General features: G+C 37.8%; 1 protein-coding gene across 1 annotated transcript in view; it reads left to right on the top strand.

The window, feature by feature from the left end:
* The window catches only part of LOC122815022 (leucine-rich repeat serine/threonine-protein kinase 2-like), a 2,570,681-nt gene that overhangs the window by 2,148,604 nt on the left and 401,947 nt on the right, over positions 1-20,130 (top strand). The window contains 1 exon segment of the mRNA XM_044087274.1: positions 14,505-14,713. Coding sequence (XP_043943209.1) covers positions 14,505-14,713 — 209 coding nt within the window.

Below are 20,130 nucleotides of genomic sequence, written 5' to 3'. Positions count from 1 at the left end.
GACGATCAGAAAAGAAAAAATAATTCATCCTTGTGCACTGTCAATCAAAACAGCACTCTTCTGGCAATGATAATGAGAAAATGAAGGGCCAAAAGAATGGATTCAGTTAACAACAAAGCTTTTATGTTTCCTCCTAAAATAGATCAGCAGAAGAAATTTAAAAAAAAACAAAAAAAAAACATAACTTTTGCAGGTGCTTCTCTGCTTGAGGAGTTAGAATTGTGGTGTCCATCTGCCATCCTCTGCAACCCAAACATTTGACTGGGTGATTTTTCCTTCATTTTCCTCCATTTCTTTCACTGGATCGCCATCATGCAGAATCAGTGGATTCTGCAGCAGGGATGTACCAAAACTTCCTTCTACTATATAGTTCAGTTCTGGTTCAGCATAGTGTGGTCCTGTCAAGTAAAGTTGCAATAGAGATGATATCCAGAGACAAGACATATTTTCTGTTGCTATTTGGTGTGGGTGATGTAAGTGGAGGATGTCTGATCTGTGAGAGGTTTCAAACATCTAAAATAGTTTGTGGAGTACAAAAGTTTCAAGATGCTAGGTTCTAATCTGTCTTGTTGCTTTTCATTCCAGGGCACTGGCTTTATTCTGTAAATCTCCCCACACGTTTTTCCATGCCGTGAACCATGTCAATATTATGTTTTTTTTTTTTTTTAATTCGTAATGGGTGCAGATTCTTTTCAGTTTTGCTTGTTGTCATTCAGTTTATTGTCTGTGCTCTGTATCTTTTCATTTACCAAGTAGTTAGTAATCTTTGCAGCAGTTTAGCAGCCCTGCACAATGGGAAAATCTATGCCTTCCTTTACCGTACCTATTGACTGATTGTTGCTCCTGTCACAGAGGTTTTGTTGTAGGCCACTGAGTCTTTTTCAGAGCATGGCGTGTGCTGTTATCTTGGAAATGTCTTGCCTGATTTCTTTCAAGATTTAGCTGTCAAGTCTGATGGTGAGCTTTAATGAAAAAGAGGTTTCCTCCGTACCATCTTCAAGAGCTTCTAGGATCCTCCATCCTTAAATACGGTCAGGAGAGAAGCCGAGCCATTAGTCATGTCATACTCTGGGTATACACGGTCTCCTCCCTCTTAGTCCAGATAGTCTTACAGCATCCTGCAGTTTGGGCACTCTGTCTGTAACATCCAGAGATGTTCCATAGCCATGGTCAACTCCATTTTGACTTTATTAGTATTAGGTCAAAGTCCCAGTAAAAAATATGATTCTTGTGTCGTCAGAAGTTCTGACCTAACTGCATTGCTGGCCCTTGCCGTCTGTGACACTATAAGTTCATAGATTCATACCTAAGCGTACAGCTAAGGAGATAGTCGAGAAGTTCAGTCACATCATCCAGTACTGGTGAGAGACTGACTATATTTCCCATTAGGCAGACATTCTTCACAAATCCCTTGTGTAAATTTATGATCACCTTTGCAGTCATCCAGACTGGTTTTAAAAGTTGTTGGGGAAGTACTCTTCTTGATAGGTAAGGGCAGCCTGTTTCAGAAGTGGGGGATTCATTGGGTTAGGCATTTGTCACACCATCTGGTTTTACTGATATGGTAGCATATGCTTAGGTCTGTAGAGCACGTTCTTTACTTCTGATTCTGTTTAGGTGAAGGAGTTTAAAGGGTGCTGTGTTGTCCATAGCATGGAAGGCTTAGCAGAGATCACTTCCCATGAGTCTGTATGGCACTGAGTACAGGGGTAGGTCTTTTTGTGTATATCAAGAGTAGCTAGTGGTACTGAGACCCAAAATCCCTTTGTTGAGAAAATATTGAGGTCTCATAAGCAGGTTTAGATGCTTAGTGAGGTACATGCTGAAGTATGCATTATATTTAATGATGGGCCTGATAAGGGATTAATAAATGGAAACTTTAATTTCTGTGGACCCTGATAAGATATTATGTAGGATAAGCTGTACATCACAAAGATGCAGTGCTCAGAGGGAGCCTGTCTTAAACATACCTACTCTACTCATCCTGATAACTGTGTCAAATTTAAGTGAAATGGTATCAGTAAGGTAAGATGTAGTGCTACTAGATTTAACAAAGAAGCTGTGCTACATTTTTTGGTGTTGAGGGTAAGCACATGATCAATAAACCAAGAATTTGTTTGATCCAGACCTTGCTAGAGAATCTGAGTATCAGAATGGGATTTGATAACCACCCCTAGTTTGCAGTCATCAGCAAACATGATTAGACATAATTCCTTGATATTGGCTTTTTAATCAGAGAAATGTATACCATAGAGGAAGGAGGCCCCTGAGAGTGCCCTGCAGGACACCACTGATGACATTTTTTATCTTGAGCAAATTCTCTCCAACCTTAATGGTATGGGTTATGTCAAACTCCAGTTACCTATCTAACAACATGTATGTGGATTAATGCTATGAGAGCTTGTGAATAATCTCAGTTTTTGGGATAGAATCAAAGGCCCTGCAAGGTCCAGATAAGCAGTTTGGACTGCATGTCCCTTATCCATGACCTCAGTAAACCTCTCAAAGAACTCAACCATGTTGAGCAGGAATGATCTCCATTTTACAAAGCCAACTGGTGTATATCTAGCAATATAAAGTCACTTATATCATTGCTTATTAGTTCAGCTATACTACATTCTATACCCTTGCATTTAATACTGGTGAGACTAGTCAGCCTATAATATTTTATTTAAGGACACCACATGTGCCATTCTCCACATTTTTGGGATATAAGCAGTGGAGAAACTTGGGTTGAAGAGTTGATGGGGGGTTGCTAGGTGGGACATTATGCTTCTGTGCAGACATCCAGGGGTATTGTCAGAACATAAGGAACAAATAGTTTTAATTTTGGAAAGTGACAAAAAAACTTAGTCCAAATTTATATCTGGAGGGGTGTGTGTGTGTGTGTGTGTGTGTGTGTGTGTGTGTGTGTGTGTGTGTGTGTGTGTGTGTGTGAGTTGGAACAGAGTGGACAAAATAGAGGATGGGTGGAGTGAAGCTGAAAGAGAATTTGTCCTGAAGAATATTAGTAATGTCCTTGTTGTCGGAGAAGGAGGTACCAGTGGAGATAAGTTCAGTACATAATTCTCAGTTACTTCTAAGCTTCTTAATATATATAAAAAAGACCTTATGGTTGTCTTTTGACTTAGTTGCAGCTCTAAGCTCATAGTTAGCTATGCATTTGCTAATGATACGTTTAAGAGATTTACCAGTTTTAAATCCATTTTATAATTATGAAGAAAGCATCTTTTAGTGATGGCAAAGATATTTTTTTTTATTATAGTCTGTAGAAGTGGTAGTCTCACCAGATGGGATTAGCTTTAAATTTACCATTATGCTTATGCAGGATTGGTATGGATTCCTGAATGCATCTATCCAAGAGGGAGTAAAATTCAGAGGAGCCGGCAATAACCTCAGTTATTAGGTTTAATGGAGAGTTAAACCATTTTTAATCATCAGTAAGATCATTAAATAGTAAACTCAAGAAAAAATTTCAACTCCAGCACTGACTTGAATCATCCAAAAGAGAAAAGATAAAACCAAAAGAATTCTTAACATGCCACTAATAATCATCTAAAGCGACTCTTTTTATTCGTAAAGGTTTTCAGATGCATTGTTCATTATCAGAACAAAACAATAACTCTTCTGCTTCAAACATACATTTAAAACATATGCTCAAAAACACATGAGCACTGTCCAGCAATCAGAAATTACAAATTAAAATGACATATTAAAATATACACTTCATATAAAAGAATATGTTTTACAAATATACATATATTTACACAAAAAGCAATAAAATAGCAGGCCACTTCATTATTTGAAAGTTCCATTTTAGTCTCAGCACTGAGGTAATACACTATATGCCACTGCATCTGTCCAAGTACAGTTGCCATTGACATACACTAAAAGGAGGATCAGTAGGTGAAGATGAGTACTGTTCAAAATCCAAAGCACCAGTGCAAATAGCTGACTAAAGTCACCATTGAAAGCCTGTACCTAATGAAGCATTTTTGCAAAAAACTGTCTGTGAAAGTGCTTAAGGCATTAATTATGTTTATATACTCTCCCTGCTGACTTCAGTCAGCTATTTATACTGGTGCAGTTGTCGTTTATTTTCAAGTTGTAAAAGGTGATATCTGACATCACTATCCCACTCAGTTTATTCAGTTTCTCAAGTACCTGAAGCCATAGGCTCTCACCTTTATTGCAGTTCATATAATGGCCACCCCATTCATTGTTTTATCTATTTTTTCAGTTGATTGTCTTTCTTTTGTCTTTTCCCATTTAGGGGTCACCACAGCAAATCACTGGTCCACAGATTGATTGGCAGTGGAGTTTTTACGGTGTTGTGTTGCCAGCCCAGTGCCCAACCTTTACAGAAGGCACATGCACCTACCTGCATGTCTTTAAAAACTCACTTGACTGCAGAGGGCATGCAGACACCACACAGAAGGCACTCCAGTTGAGAATTAAACCGAACCTCTTGCTGTGAGGTGACAACACTAACTGCTGCACCACCTCGGCCTATCTTTTCAGTTGATTGTAATGCTGTCTAATTTGCTAGTGGAGTATGCTGTCTGTTTTGTCTGCATAAAAATGTAGGTGATTACAATTTGCAGCATAAATAAGATAGGAACTTTTACATTCTGCTTGTCTATTAAAATAATGTTGTACTTCTGTTTCAGGATGTATGGAAATATTAGTTTCTTTTAGCTATACAGGTCCATTAGTTTACAGGTAGAAAATGTAATTCTGATCTACTAATCCAAAAGTTAACAGCGTTATTGGAGAATTTCAGAAGTTTTCTTATAGAGGGGTAAAAATTTAAAATAGTACGTTAGCTGAAGAAAGAATTCAAATGAAAAGAGGCAAATTTAGATGTGATGACTGCAGCACTTGTGTTTGTATAAAAGAACTTAATCTTTTGAATCCTATTCACTGAAGTTCCATTGCTGTGTATAGAACTCAGGGTCTTTCATCTGTTAACATATACTCAGGAACACCTTAAGTCCAGCTTTTCAACAGCCCAAATCAGCTTTTGCTAGCAAGCTCCATGGCACAGAAGAATGAAGTCCTGACTAACTCAGGATTGATGAGTGACCTGGGCCTAGTGATAAGCTGTCAGGCATGGGAAGGACAGGCTGTATTGAGTATTGTGGTTGACGATCGTCAATGCATATTCTGTGCAAAACAGAGGTTAGTGTTAATGTATTATCTTGATTGCTCCCTGACTGATGGCCTCCCATGACCAGCTGTCACCCTAAGAGGAATGAAGGGGCAGTCTGGTTACAGGAGCGCTGGTGTGGTAGTCAGATGGTAGTAAGAAGAAATAAATGCCATTTCCTTGACCACAAGTTACTTCAGAGCCCTCTAGGCTTCCACAGACATGCTTGTGTGCGTGAGCGCGCACACACACACACACACACACACACACACACACACACACACACACACACACACACACAGAGTAAACTGAGCTTTAATATTGGGTGGTGGCAATGGAATTCCTTCAGAGCTGGCTAATTTACTTCTTTGCATTTAGACTAATGATGAAAAGAGAATGGAAAGCAGATGATGATGGGTTGAAGGTATGTGGTACTACCATTACAAGAAAACCTTTTGATACCATCTAAAAAGATGGGAATAAAACTACACTAGTCAGATCTTTTAACTTGCTAAGCAAATCTGAGAGCATGATACATGCCCTGAATATGTAGCTGTAAGGCTGCAGTACCAGGACATGTCTGACAAACTGGGGAGCAGTTAGAGAGTATAATAGCCACAATATTTGAAGTATAAAAATTAATATAGGGGCAGTGTTGCCCCAAAAAAATTAAGTTTAGGTAGCTTAAAGCTCTTTCCTTTACAAGTGAGAATGGGATGTCCCTCAGCATAACTTCTTGACAATAAGATTTCCCAGGATTTAATGATAGAGATGTTCATCATTTACACTTCCTCAGCAACATGTGGGTTCTGTGCCTGTACAAACCCACACTGGCAGCTCTACAGAACTAAGAATTCTCTTGGCTGACTCCCTGTGACATTAGGGGAAGACTACCCTTGTCAAAGGAAGTCAGCTTTTCAGTCTTTTAGTGCCAGCTGTAAGAATCACAGAGTTGATTCTCCCTGTCAGCCTGTACTGGTAGATTATGGCTTCCAGACTCATAAGATGCCTTTTGGAACTTCTCTTCTTTATTAGTATATACTTTTGACTTCTTTCTGTTTTATGTATGTATATATGTATGTATGTATATATATATATATATATATATATATATATATATATATATATATATATATAGTACACACACAGACACATATATAATGGTAAACACACACACATATATATATGTGTATGTGTATATACATATATATATATGTTATATATATAATATATATATATATATATATATATATATATATATATATTATATATATATATATATATATATATATATATATATATATATATATATATAGATATATATATAAATATATAGTACTTGCGTATTATTGTAAAAAGATTCGGAGCAGGAGAAACGGCTCATTTACAAGTCCTTCTCCTGTCGAAATGTGTTGTGAAACTTATTACTTTATTTTGCTGTGAAATGGAGTGTGTAAAATGCATTTTACTTTTTTATCACATCGCTTCTGAAGCAGGAGCAGCAACAACAGAAAACATCTTCTTCCTGGGTACCGTCTTTTAGCAGCAGGAATGAATAGAAAGCATGTTATGCTGTATAGTAGCAGCTTTCAAGTAACAACAACTATTCAGGCTTGGGATTAAACTGTTGCTTTATAAAAAGTGCTGCACTGTATACAAAGAGTAAATTCTGGTCTCACCATTATTTAGAAGATGGTTAAACAATGGTAGCTACACCAAAACAATGCAAATAGATTAAGATTTATAGCTTCTGTTAAGTTTTGTAGTTAGTGGCCTGAAGTTAGGTAAAGGGGCCAAAAACTGTCAGAAAAAATATGAATAAACACGAGTAAAAGCTTTCAAGTAACAACAACTATTCAGGCTTGGAATTAAAGTGCTGCTTCACATCTGCATTTGTAACCATTATCTGTGCTGCTGAATTCAGAAGTGCAATTGGTTATTTCTTGGATGTGCAGTCGTATAGTTTTTAATTTCGGTATTGTTATGTATAGCAGTGGGAGCGTTTGTAACAAGTTTCGCCTCAAGACAATACAGTACACATCTTGTTTGTATGTTTTCTTAAATGAGTATTCCGTAACCCTACACATAATGATAACTGCACTGCCCTGTGGAAGACTGTGTTTGTGCATGTAGCAAGCACTGCATTCTTTCTTCTTCTTTCCCGTTCATAATATTTTCCATGAAGTTACGATGCTAAAGGAGGCTACCAAGGAAGATGATGTTTTCCGTTATTCCACTTCCTCTTTCTGAACCGAGGTGATACAGAAATGAATTGGCCTTCATACACCCCTTTTTTACTTTACCATCCAGTCAGTTCGCAATAACATCAGGAAGTACACCCGCTTTGAAATCTGGTTGCAATAATACACAAGTACTATATGTGTGTGTGTGTGTGTGTGTGTGTGTGTGTGTGTGTGTGTGTGTGTATGCACACACACGCACACATACATTCACATATGTATATATATCTATATATAGATAGAGAGAGAGAAAGACAGAGCGAGATGACATACATATTATTAAAAAAAATCACAATTTTGAATGGCAAATGATAGAACATCAACTAAGAACAGAATGAGAAAACATGTTTTTTGCAGGGTGCAAGCCCCCCCACACACCCCTACCTCCCCTGCTAATTATGCATACCAATTCTGAGATTGTTCTTCATATAGGAAAGGGCAAATTCACCAATCGCCAATGTTCACAATCTCACATGGCCTTAATGTTGGCAGAAGCAATCAAATGAGTCATGATCACTTCTGCCAATGTAAAAAAAAAAAAAAAAAAAAAAAAAAAGTTCAACATTCCGAATGTTCTATTATTTGTATGCCTCCTATATAAATATATATATACTTATGTGTTTGCTAACTTTTGATTTTAATATACTTGTGATTTACAAATGCTGCTATTGAATCCTCTGGAAACTGGGAATTCTAACTTACTACTGTGTTGTTGTACGCTTAATACTACTTTTACACAACTATTGGGCTTTTTTAAGGTGCTTTCTGGCTTGTACTGGGAAACTGAAATCCAGTGGGGTCAGATGAACACTAGGAGCTGCCTCATGTTTAGAGAAGTGTGATTTAATCGCACCTGGTGTTATTGTTTATCTGCTACATTTTGAATTTCTAACAGGAAAATATTGTGCTTTTCTCCTTTTTCTTCATTTATATGATATTTATCATTTCTGCCAAGTGAATTTCTAAGTAAATGCTTATTTATGCTGTTTTATAAGGTTTATATTTAATTCAAGGTCATATATTTGATTTTTTGTCACTATTTGGATAAGTAAATTTTACTTGCAACTGTCACTGTATGCTGTTCTTGACTACACTGTGCAGGTTGTAGAACGAGTCTGTACATTTTAAACTGTTTCTGCTATATTTTATGCAGTTTAGCCCTGTTTCCTGTGTGGGGACATAGTTTAGATTTTCTGTTATTGCTTCCCTTAGTTATCTCTTAGTAGTGTCAGTGCATTATTTCTTCCCTTGGCTTGATTGATTCTGATATAGCTACCCCTTCAATAAATCCAGTTGCACCTAAAAAGAAAACAACAAAAATGTGCCTCAACACCAAACCCTTGTTTGAGTGCAGTTAAATATACAGTACATAAATAACATTAATTACCTGTTAATCTTGAGTCAATAATAACTCTCCAGGATGTGCATATCATTTCATTCAGGATAGGTCTGGGGTAAGAGATTTAGTACTCTGTCCCCAGATGTTTTGTTCACTAGCATAAATCACAGTAAAGAGAAACAGAAATTTCACAACACTGATTATTACCATATATAGAGTTGATGTGGTTTCCTCGAGCGTTTTACAGTTAGCTAATCTCGGAGACTATGTTCCATTTCAAAATGACAGTGGGGCTACCTTCTCAAGAGATCAGTCTGTGGCTGCAGATTTTGATGAGGAGTATAAAACAGACAATAGTGAACATTCTGAGTCCGTCCAGTCTGATTCTTTGGAAGGTGAACAGGTTCAAAAACCCAAGCAGGTATTCATCTTGCCATAGATGTTAGCTAAGTTTAGAAATATATCAGACTAGAAGCAGTCTGGAGCTGTGCTATATACTGGCAAAGTTGATCTTATAAGGGTGAGATTCCAATTCTTTTGCTGTTCTTCCTCTTGTACTGGCCATAGAGGAAGTCTTTAAAACTGCATGTAAACCCCCTTTAGCTAGACAATCAGTTCCTAAAAAGGCTATTAGGAAATAGAAGGTAGAATCTGATTTTGCATCTCTCTCTCTCTGCTCCTTTGTCAACTAACCCAGCTGGAGTTTCTCCGGCTCCCAACTCTAACAAGAGATCCTTGGCTTTCTCTAATCCTACACCCCCATATAAAATTGTCATGGGGTTAGAATCTCAGGGAAAAAAGTTGGCTCAGTCTAGTAATTCAGTCTTAAGAGTTCTAAATTATCTAGGCTTTATATAGAGGCTTATTTTGCAGATTTCTTACAGTTTAGATTACTTTTATGCATCTTTGCCTGCATAACATAAGTATTGTATGAATGGATTTGTTTCTAATGTGACTCAGGTTTCAAAACATGCTTTGAGAAATGTCTTAGGTACAGAAAAAGCTTCTAGAAATGTAGCTGCTGTATTGAGAAGCTGTGGTTGTATAACCATGATTTTTTCTGAGGATTTGAAAAATTACATTTTTAATGCTGCTTTAAGTTCTGAATTGGAGTGTGGTCCTGCAGCTAGCCAGATTCTCAAACAATGACATGACAGAGGTAAATTGATGATTGTGGATGTTTCATATTCCCAGGTTCTCCCCTAAAAAGGCATCCCATATCAAAGGGCAGAACAAACAAAATTCTCAGCCTAACGAGTCAGAGAACCAAGAGAAAATGGCAGCAGGATATTGCTTTCAAACCAAATAAAAGGGGTTTTTCTCAAAAAGATCAGTCTCCTGTTAAAGAATTACTATGCCAAGATTCTGACATTCCCTTCCTTCCTCCTGTCCCTCCTCCCCTTTCCCCATCCCCCAGGTTTTTGGCAAAACCCGTAAGTTGGCCAGAGATAGTCTCAGGCAAATGAGTGCTGAGAATAATTCAGAAAAGATACTCTTAGAAGTGGACAGAAATTCTTCCTCCTTCTGGGGAATGCCGTTACACCCACCAGTCAAAATACATCTATTCTTTCCAGTACACCTTCACATGTTGTAAAAAAGGATTATAGAACCAGTTCCTGCACGACAAAAAGAAAAATAATGTTACTCCAGAATCTTTTTGCTGCCTTTTGATGCCCAAAAATGAGCTAACATGGAGACCAGTGTTAGATTTGTCTTACCTAAATACCTTTCTGAAATTACAAAATTTTCAAAATGCTCATCCTGCAGATGGTCTCATCCCTTCTTCCAAACCACTGTTTATTGGTGACTTTAGATCTGAAAGATGCTTATCACGTTCAAGTTGCTTCAACTTCAGGAAGTATATGAGATTTCCTGTGTCTGGCTCACATTATCAGTTTTCTGCATTGCCCTTTGGGCTATCTACTGCACCTTGAGTATTTATGAAATGTTTGGCTCCAGTGGTTGCTTACTGTGGAACCCAGGGCATCCACAATTTGCCTTATTTAGACAACTTGCTGATTTGTCAGAGTATGTTTGCAGATGTATGGCATCATTAGACAAGGTCCCAACCATTTTAGCTCACCTGGACTTCAAGTTGAACATACAGATGTCTGAGTCAGATTTTCTCAAAGAATTGTCTTCTTGGGATGTATGATAGACACTGGCAAAAATGGCTTTTCTACCAGAAGACAAAGTCCTAACTTATCCAAACATTTTCAGGGATTTCTCTCTTCAAGACGCTGCCTCTGCGAGAGATTTTTTCAAAATTCCAAGCCTCGTGGCATCAATGATTGTCATGATACTACTGGCCAGACTCCATATGAGAAAGATTCAGTGGTCCTTAAAAATTATTGGACTCCAGCATGTGCATCCCTTAGAGTTCCAGGTAACATTGCTGGAATTCCTGAAACAAGAATTACAGGGCTGGAGGAATCGTATGTCTCTCAGTCCAGGCCTGCCTTTCTACCTCCAATTCAATCAGTCTAGACTTAACAGATATTACAAGGAAACAGTCTCCAGGGAAATTCAAGTGGAAGGTGAATGGAGTCCTTTGGGTGCTACAGAGCACGTAAATGTCAGTGAAATACTAGCAGTAACTTAGGCCTTAAAAGTTCTTCACCACGTATAGTTGGCAGGTCTCTTGAAAACAGTTCAGTAAATGAAGTGGCTTGTTCTTCACTTTATTTCCTAAATAAAGTTTCCTGATAGTTCATCTAAACTGTGTTTTATTTTGTAACTGTTCACTTATAAAGCTACTTAACTCTACTACACAGAGTGAAGGGCTGTTGGCCGTTTACTGCACAGCGTTAGGAGCTATCAGTTGTTTCATAGTTATTTTCTGTAAGGAATTGTTTTTCTATATTATCTTAAAACATGAGAGCATGTCCTACTCAACAGTTTGCAGTTACATGGCTATAAAAGTTTGTGCTTTGATTTCAGTTAAGTTTATGAGACTGGATTGTTTTTCTGTTATGTGAGGTGTTGAGTAAGTAATTTTGGGTCTGTATGCTTTCAGCCATCTCTATGTTTTGGAGTGTTAAGTGTCACTGTGTTACTGGAATATGAAAGTTGCTGTCTGCCAATATGTAGTTTTCCTAGTGATATTATGACAGATGATTGTAAGTGTGTCAGTCTTATGTATAGAATTTGTTTAGAAGTTCTGCTTATGATTTACCTGTGTATGCTTGTAGAGGGAGCAGTTTTGGTGTATTTACCAATGTGAGAGCTGTGTGTGAAACATGGATTCATGTTTGATGAGTTTTGTTTTTATGGTTTGGGTATGGTTGTGTGTTTTTTTCAAGTATGTTGGTTTATATTTCTCTTTGGTTTCTGTGCTCACGTGTTTGCCTATTCTTGTTTATGATTTAGCTATTTTTGTTGTTGCTGTTGTTTTGTGGTTTGATGAATTACTATGAATCTAAACAGAGTATCATTTGCTTAATATTGTTAGATAATGTTTTAAAGATTACACACCAGAATAATCACCACCAAGTGCCAGACTTGGCTCGAACAGAAGTTGTAAGTCAACTTAAATAGCAACTGGACACCAACACCTTCCTTCTTGCTTAAGATGAATTTGAAAGTGACTTGTAAAGGTATAGAGTTTAGAAGTTTCTGTGAGTTCATTTGGCAGAGTTTTTCATCTCACTGGACTGTTACAAAGTAGGCATTGAATTTATGAATTAGAAAAAAAATATGGCATTTCAAGAAAGTCAGCAGAAGACATTGATGATGTTGATGACAGTTGGTAAAAGTTAGCAATTGATTTAATGATCTGCAGGGTCGACACAACTTCTAAAAAACACTGTAAGGAATGCATGTATTCCAGCAAATTTGCTACCCTGCACGAAAAGTGGATGAGACCCTTACTAGCAGCTAAAGCATTTCCATTTAATGAAATATATGATTCAATAGCCATGTGCACACATAGCCTCAGGGTACTGATCCTTTTATGCCTCAGTAAACTTTAGTATTAACAGTACATTGAAGAAGACATTTGAGACTACTGCTGAAGCAGGGAGAAGCAAATGTTTCAAGACCAGAAGAGGAATAAGAAAAATCACATTTGTGTACTCCACAACTTAAAAAGTATGCTGCAATGCAATGAGCAAAAATAATATGCAAAGGAGGAGTGATGAACGACAACCCAGTTTCTGGCTTCTCCTAAATATGCTGAATAAAACAGAGTCAAGACATTCCCATTTCAAAACCTTGGATCAGAAGGAGCTGAGGAAGTCTGATGGAAGAAGCTGAAGAACTTAGATAATAGAGATACTACCCTATTAATGAAAGCCTGCTTGATGGGGCCTATTTCCACAACTGTAATCTCTGTAACAAATGTGCATTAGTACAGAGATGTTACCACTCAGTTTAAGTATATGAGTGAAAGAGAATTGAAAGTGGTTTAGCCATACTTCACTGTATTTGTAAGTTGGGTCATTGCCATGAACCTTCATTCATCATACCAAATACAGTGAGCATTCACATCAACAAACAACTTACCCAGGGAAAGGAATGAGTAGGCCATCATAAGAAATTTGCCCTTTTACCCACTGTAGTTCAATCTCAGAGTTGGTATATATAGTTAGGGGCGTGTGGGGGGGTGCAGCCTCCCATATTTGGGGGGTATGGGTGACGAGGCCCCCACCAGGGTGGGTTTGAAATACTGTGCTTTGTGTGACATTTGGAATGCTGGGCAACTCGTTCCTTTCCATGGGTAAGTTGTTCATTGAAGTGAATGTTTGGTTCGATAAACGAAGGTTTGCAGCAATGAATCTTTGATGAACTGATGCAGACTCATAGTATCTATATGAAAGCAGATCTTCTAGAACATTTTGGCCACCAGGTCCACCTTCTCTCCCTTTCCATCTTCCTGGAGGATTCTGAGACAGAGGATTCCTTGATACTTTCTCACCAGCTCATTTTTTTCCATGGGAAATTAACTGGGTTAAGATAGGTGGGGGTCTCCTAGAAAGGTTAAATGTATATCCAGTTGTGTGACTTTCATTTGCTGGAACTTTCGTTTGACATTCACTGTCACTGGCATGGACACGAGTCATCTTTGACCCTTCCTCACACAAGCAGGATGCTGAGATAAGAATACATTTTATGTCATTTAGTTGTTTAGATTTCAAGTATTCACGAGTCACTGTTAGATAAGTCACTTTTTTGCAAATTTATTGGCAAAAGCACAACTTGTATAACAAAGATGTTTACACCAGCAATAAAAGTGGCAAGGTGAAAAAGTGGCAAGGTGAAAAAGAAAATAGCCCAAGAAGTAGTTAAATTCTTATTGCTATAGCAACTCCTAGTGCTGTTAGATGTTCAAACTGTAAATAAGAATCTTCTGACAAAGCTGTGATTAAAAGTCTAGAACAATTAGATAATTGTAACCTTAATGCAATTACCTACAGTTACTGTACATGTTAGATATCATCATAGTCAGCAGTTCTGCCCTACTGTCCTAACTTGCTTTTTTTCTAGCCCAATAGATTTGCCTAGAATGAAGTGTTTACTATTCTTTTTCTTCTTGTGTGTCCACCTCAGATCCAGAGGAAAGGTCAGAGGATAGTCTTGTAGTTTCCTTCATGTCATTTCTGTGACAGTGATAGAAATTTGTTGTGGGGCAGCAGACTCCAGACAGAAACTGCTAGTGTTTCTGTTAAGTCATAAAGTGGATGAATATTCAACACGAGAACCTTTTGACTGAAATGTTGCTATAGATGTAGATTTATGGCAGGAATCAATCTAATTAATCGTTCTTTAATGTTTTAAGGGATGAAGCTAAGAAGCAAAATGAAGAAGTAAAATGTGAACTGACTCGGGCTGCAAGAGTGAAAGTACTTTTTCTTCAAGAAAGTACCGCCATTTGGATTGGAACAGGTGGAGGACATATCTTACTTCTAGATCTTTCCACACGTCGACCTATTCGTGTTATATACAGATTATGTGACTCTATTAGAAGTATTACAGCAGGACAGATTGGTAAGTATTTTTAGCTGGGAATGTGAGATTTAATGTGCTTGTAAAACAGCTTATAAATGTAAAGCGTAACTTTGATGAGAACTGACACATTAGGTAGATAAAGAAAACCCTAAATAGCTGAACAGTACCTAAACTGTAAGAGCTAATTTTGATATCCAGAATGATGATAGCAATGGTGCTTTTAAGTTCTTGATGTTTCCTAAAGAAAAAGATTTGTTGGACTTAATGTTATTTTTTTTTAATATATATATATATATATATATATATATATATATATATATATATATATATGGGTCCACTTTGTAATTGCAAAATACTGAAATCTCGAATTTCAGCATTTTGAAACCACAAAGCCGAAAACCCAACCACAACTCACAAATTGGAAAACACACAACCACGAAATTCAAAATCCCATAATTACGCTACACATACAATGCACACATAAACATACACAAAACTCCCCCCCACAAACACATCTAAAGTACATATAAGCAGGGGGGCAAGCCCCCTGCACCCCCCTACTTATATATTCTAACTCCGAGATTGCACAAACAGAAACACAAACGAAACTCACACACACATCTTACAGTCCCTCAAACACACACATAAGTCACAGCACACACTTACACACACTAAACCCCTAACCAACATACTTACACACACAAACTTACCAAAATTGAAAACCCAAACATCTACATACTGTACCACCGTTAGCAGAAATTCAAAATATCCTTGCTTCGGTATTTTGAATTTCGCGCTTCTGCCGGTTTCGGAAATGTGAGTATGCAGCTTTGTAAGTTCAAAATACTGAAATTCGAGATTTCAGTATTTCGAATTTACAAAGTGGACACATATATATATATATATATATATATATATATATATATATATATATATATATATATATATATATATATATATATATATATATATATATATATATATATATATATATATATATATATATATATATATATATATATATATATATATATATATATATATATATCTATATATATATATTTATATATATATATATATATATATATATATATATATATATATATATATATATATATATATATATATATATATATATATATAATATTTATTTTCACTGACTGTGCTTAAGCTAATAATCTGCTGCTTGAGTTCTCTTCATTTAACTCCTAACCTCACCCTGGTCCAACCTGAGTAAATGGAACTGTGAAATCTCTGGTACCACCAGCATTATTCTGCCCCCACCTCACCCCCAAAGCCATCAGTGGCAGCCAAAAAGAAGGCAATGGAGATTAGCTGAAGCCAGCAACATCACATATGCCACAGACATGCTGCATCCTTGGCCTACCTGCACATCCTAGCCCAGCAATCTCTCTAAATCCCACTTACACCAAACTTGAGAGATACACCCTCTCAGCAGTTTTCCTACCCCAGGATGAGCATGCCCATTCTTCTCTGCCATTTCTGTCAAGTATCAAGCCGCTAATCAAATTTAGGTTACATTTGTCAGGGGTTCATCCTTTATGCCTTAGGAGCTGGCCCAGCTGGAGTAGATAGTATGCTGATGTTTCAGAGAGAAAATGAGTGTAACATCAATAAACTATAACAAAGTTCACCTACTTCTGAGATATTGCCATTTGCTCAGCTGACGTGATTCTGTGTACATGGTAAAATTGTCCTGTGTACTGAAAGGCATGCAGAATCCAGCTTACTGCATACAGACTCCAGTAAACTGTTGTAGTCAGTTACTTCACAGAGAGAGGCTCCCTCTGTAAGAACAAACAAAAACTGCATATTAGAAATGTTTAGACAGAATAACAGAGAATTGTAAGCATAAAAGAACAAAGTGAAACTAAATTGTTGCTTCCTAAAAAAAAAATTAGCCTGTTTTTAGCTCCACTATGCAAAAAGGCAAAAAGTATATCAGCTAGCTAGCTGTGCCAAAAAAAAAAAAAAATACAGCATATGTGTACCTGTGAAAATGCAAAGTAGTAAAGTCATCAGAAGAAGCATTTTACTAAAGTACAAGAATGAGCATTTCTTGTTGTGCCAACATGGTTGGATTTTGGTAAAAGGAAAAAGGTTAAAATAGCAGAGTTTGTGGAGTGTGAAAATGGTCTTCCTAACTCAAAGAAAATAAAACTGCCCCAGGATTCAATAAACTCTTTGCAGAATTCGCACAAAGCCTACACAGAGTTTGTGTTTACACGATGAACACCACTGCTTAATGCATATTCATGCTGCACATTGCCTTCAGATGTAAACAAGCAGGGTTTCTTGGTTGGCAACAGTGTTGGCGGCCAAGAAACCATGTAAAGCAGCACGGATAGCAAGCTTATTTACAGCTGAGCAAACTGAATTTGCGAGATTGGGTGGAGTGCCACACTGATCACCAGGGTATATCATATATTAATGTATATGTTTCAAGCACAGGACAGTGTATATAATGCTGAGTATTGTGGAATCGCATTCCACTCAGTCTGTACAAGTTGTATCAATGATCTGTAAGGGTATATGGACTGCCAGTTATAAGAAATAGTCATGGGAAATGTGATCATTGAATAGGGACACACAGATGAAGTTTAGGGATGAACACTGGGAAGGAGGACTCGTGAAACATTGTAATGTACTGCAGATGAGGGCACATAGAAGGAAGACAGTTGCAGCAGGAACACGAATGACATCTCCACATGGCGCAGTGCGGACTGCACAGTGACAAATGTATATGACTTGACTGAAACACAAGGTGACATGACAGTGGAGAAGATGTCTGTGAGATATAAGTATCCGGACATGAACAATGGAGAGGACATCTATCAGGGATGTTAAATACAATTGGGGTTGGGTGCATATTGTGAAGCTGTGCAGACTGATTTGCCTGAGTATACCTGTATTGTCAGCAGAGGCTTCCAACAAATGGGACACAGATACAGGCTCATGACCAACAATAAAACCAGCACGCACAATCATGGACAATATCAGAATAATACCACCAGTAATACCTATGTCTCTGATACAACATATGTGTTTCTGAGTGAGCATAGATGATTCAGCACCAACACACTTGTACAGCTATTATGACGTCAGAAATCTATGACTGTAATCAAGCACACTCTCCTGACACTAACATATGCTGAAGGTGTGAGGAGACATACTTGATGTTATGATCACGATAGGATCCTTGATTGGTGTGCATTGTAGATATATATATATATATATATCATGGGTTTACTATCAAAATGTCGATCACCCCTTGCCGACATCACTAACGCGAACCCCAAACTGCGACTGTTGATAATGTCGAACACCGCTATTCCGAGATGCAAAATTTCGCCCCCTGTTTGACCCATGGTAGCACTTGTTTTGTGGTGTGGAGCGGTCGGAAATGTCGACGTTCGGTGTTTTTTTGATATTTTGATGAATCGGCATTACGGCTTTTGCATAAAGGAGTCGACAGTCTGTGGATTCGACGATGGGTGATCAACATTTTAATAGTAAACCATATATATGTATGGCATAGTACTCACTGTCACAAATGTAACCCATCCCATCAATGTCGTTAAACAGTTATGTATGTCATGAGTGCATCACTGAAACAGATATCACACATGCATGTGATGTTACACTTTGGTGGGGGTTCTGTGCCATATAACAGTAATGTTTGTGCAACAAAACTAATACCAAGGTATACACAAATAGCTGTGTGACAGCCCACAGTAGCAAAGGTGGTACACTTCATTTACACATCATTGCAAGATGTGTAGGGAGAGACATGAGTAAGGATGCATTGTACTCTGGTATTGATGTGGTTAAGGCTGTGAACCATTAAGTTATTATGGCCTTTCATGTGGATGTCCTGCACATACTCAGTAGTTGTGTTACATACAAGGGAGTACTCACCACTGTGGGCACATGCTGGTGGACATTCCACATAACATATAACCCAGGCCACAGGCCCCATAACTGGTCTCCTGATAGGGATGTGCATTGATTCTGTTTGTATTATACTAATATCACAGTTGGAGTCAATAATTGTCCATAGTCTGTAGTCCTACACAGAGCTGTTGGGACACAGGATTTGTATATAATTCTTGATGTCCATGATTTAAATCATGGACAGGAAAGGGCCTAACAGTCAGCCCTGATGTGCAGTCTTGATGACTGGACAGACGATATAGGTCGCTTCACACATTTTTACATATTTTGATGCCACATATGTGATCCAGTGTTCTACCTACTTGGTGATATAGGTGTTGATTGCCACATCTGAAAGTGTGGAGTGAATACCTCAGTGTGGACTCATGTCGACTGCGTTGTCCTGATTGAGTTCCACAGGATGATAGTGTTGTTATCCTGAATACCATACATGAGCTCTTTGAGGACATCTGGCAGATGCAACAAACATAGATGTAGCATTGACAACTCACGGATGTCTGCTTCACACAGCCGGAATATTACTAGTGAACATGTAGAAAAGGTCCAGGATGACATGTTGGTCTACCTCATAGATCAAGGGAATCAAGATATGTCTATACATGCATACATCAGGTGCTGTCCCCTCCCCACTCAGATAGATGCATGTCAGTGTACACCCTTCTACAGGAACATAGCCCATCTGGAGGGTGTATCAAACTGTGTCAAGTAGGCATATGTTTTGAGTCACGCTATAAGCGATATGTGAAGTTGTCACAGCCCATTGATTCTGTAAGATAGGCCTGCATGAAGGTAAGGCATATTGCCTGTTGTGATCTGCCCTAGGGATTGGAGAGAATCCCCCAGTCAGGTATCATTGACAAACTCTACCAGTTAGGGTTTAACAGTTACGTCACTAGATGGTTAACCAGTGACATCACCAACAAGACCACATATTGTGAAAGTTGGTCATTCAACCTCTACCATTAGAGCTGTCACCATTGGTGTACTCCAAGTATGTGTGCTGGGTCCTGTACTATATGGAATCTATTTGTTGACAGCCCAGGGTACAGAATACAACATATGGCTTACCAAGTTTGATGATTCATGCATATTGTTTGCAATCAGTGAGTCCACCAATGATATTAACATACTACAGGATGGTTTAACACACACAAATGATTGATACCAAAGCCACTTGTTCTACTAATAAATACAGAATATGTCAGGATTTGGGCCTTATGCAAAGTGGAATTTCTTGTTAAATGCACCATTGACAACACTCTCCACTATGCTAAAACCAGTGGTGCAAGATCTGGGAACACACGTAGATAGCATTCTGAACTTTGACCAAGTGTCCATAGTGGTATGGAAAGGCTAAGTCGTGTACCTCATAAGTCAGGCCATTGTATCCATATCTGACTATGATATAATAGCACTGTGTTCAAACCTCATCAGAACACTTCCTTTTGCATGTTCCTAACCTGACACCTGCAGCAGATGGA

This window comes from Protopterus annectens, chromosome 11.part0, assembly GCF_019279795.1.
Source record: "Protopterus annectens isolate FY-2018-M chromosome 11.part0, PAN1.0, whole genome shotgun sequence".
NCBI classification, from domain to species: Eukaryota; Metazoa; Chordata; order Ceratodontiformes; family Protopteridae; genus Protopterus; species Protopterus annectens.
Note: the sequence above shows the minus strand (reverse complement) of the source record. Positions and strands in the feature narration are given on the sequence as shown.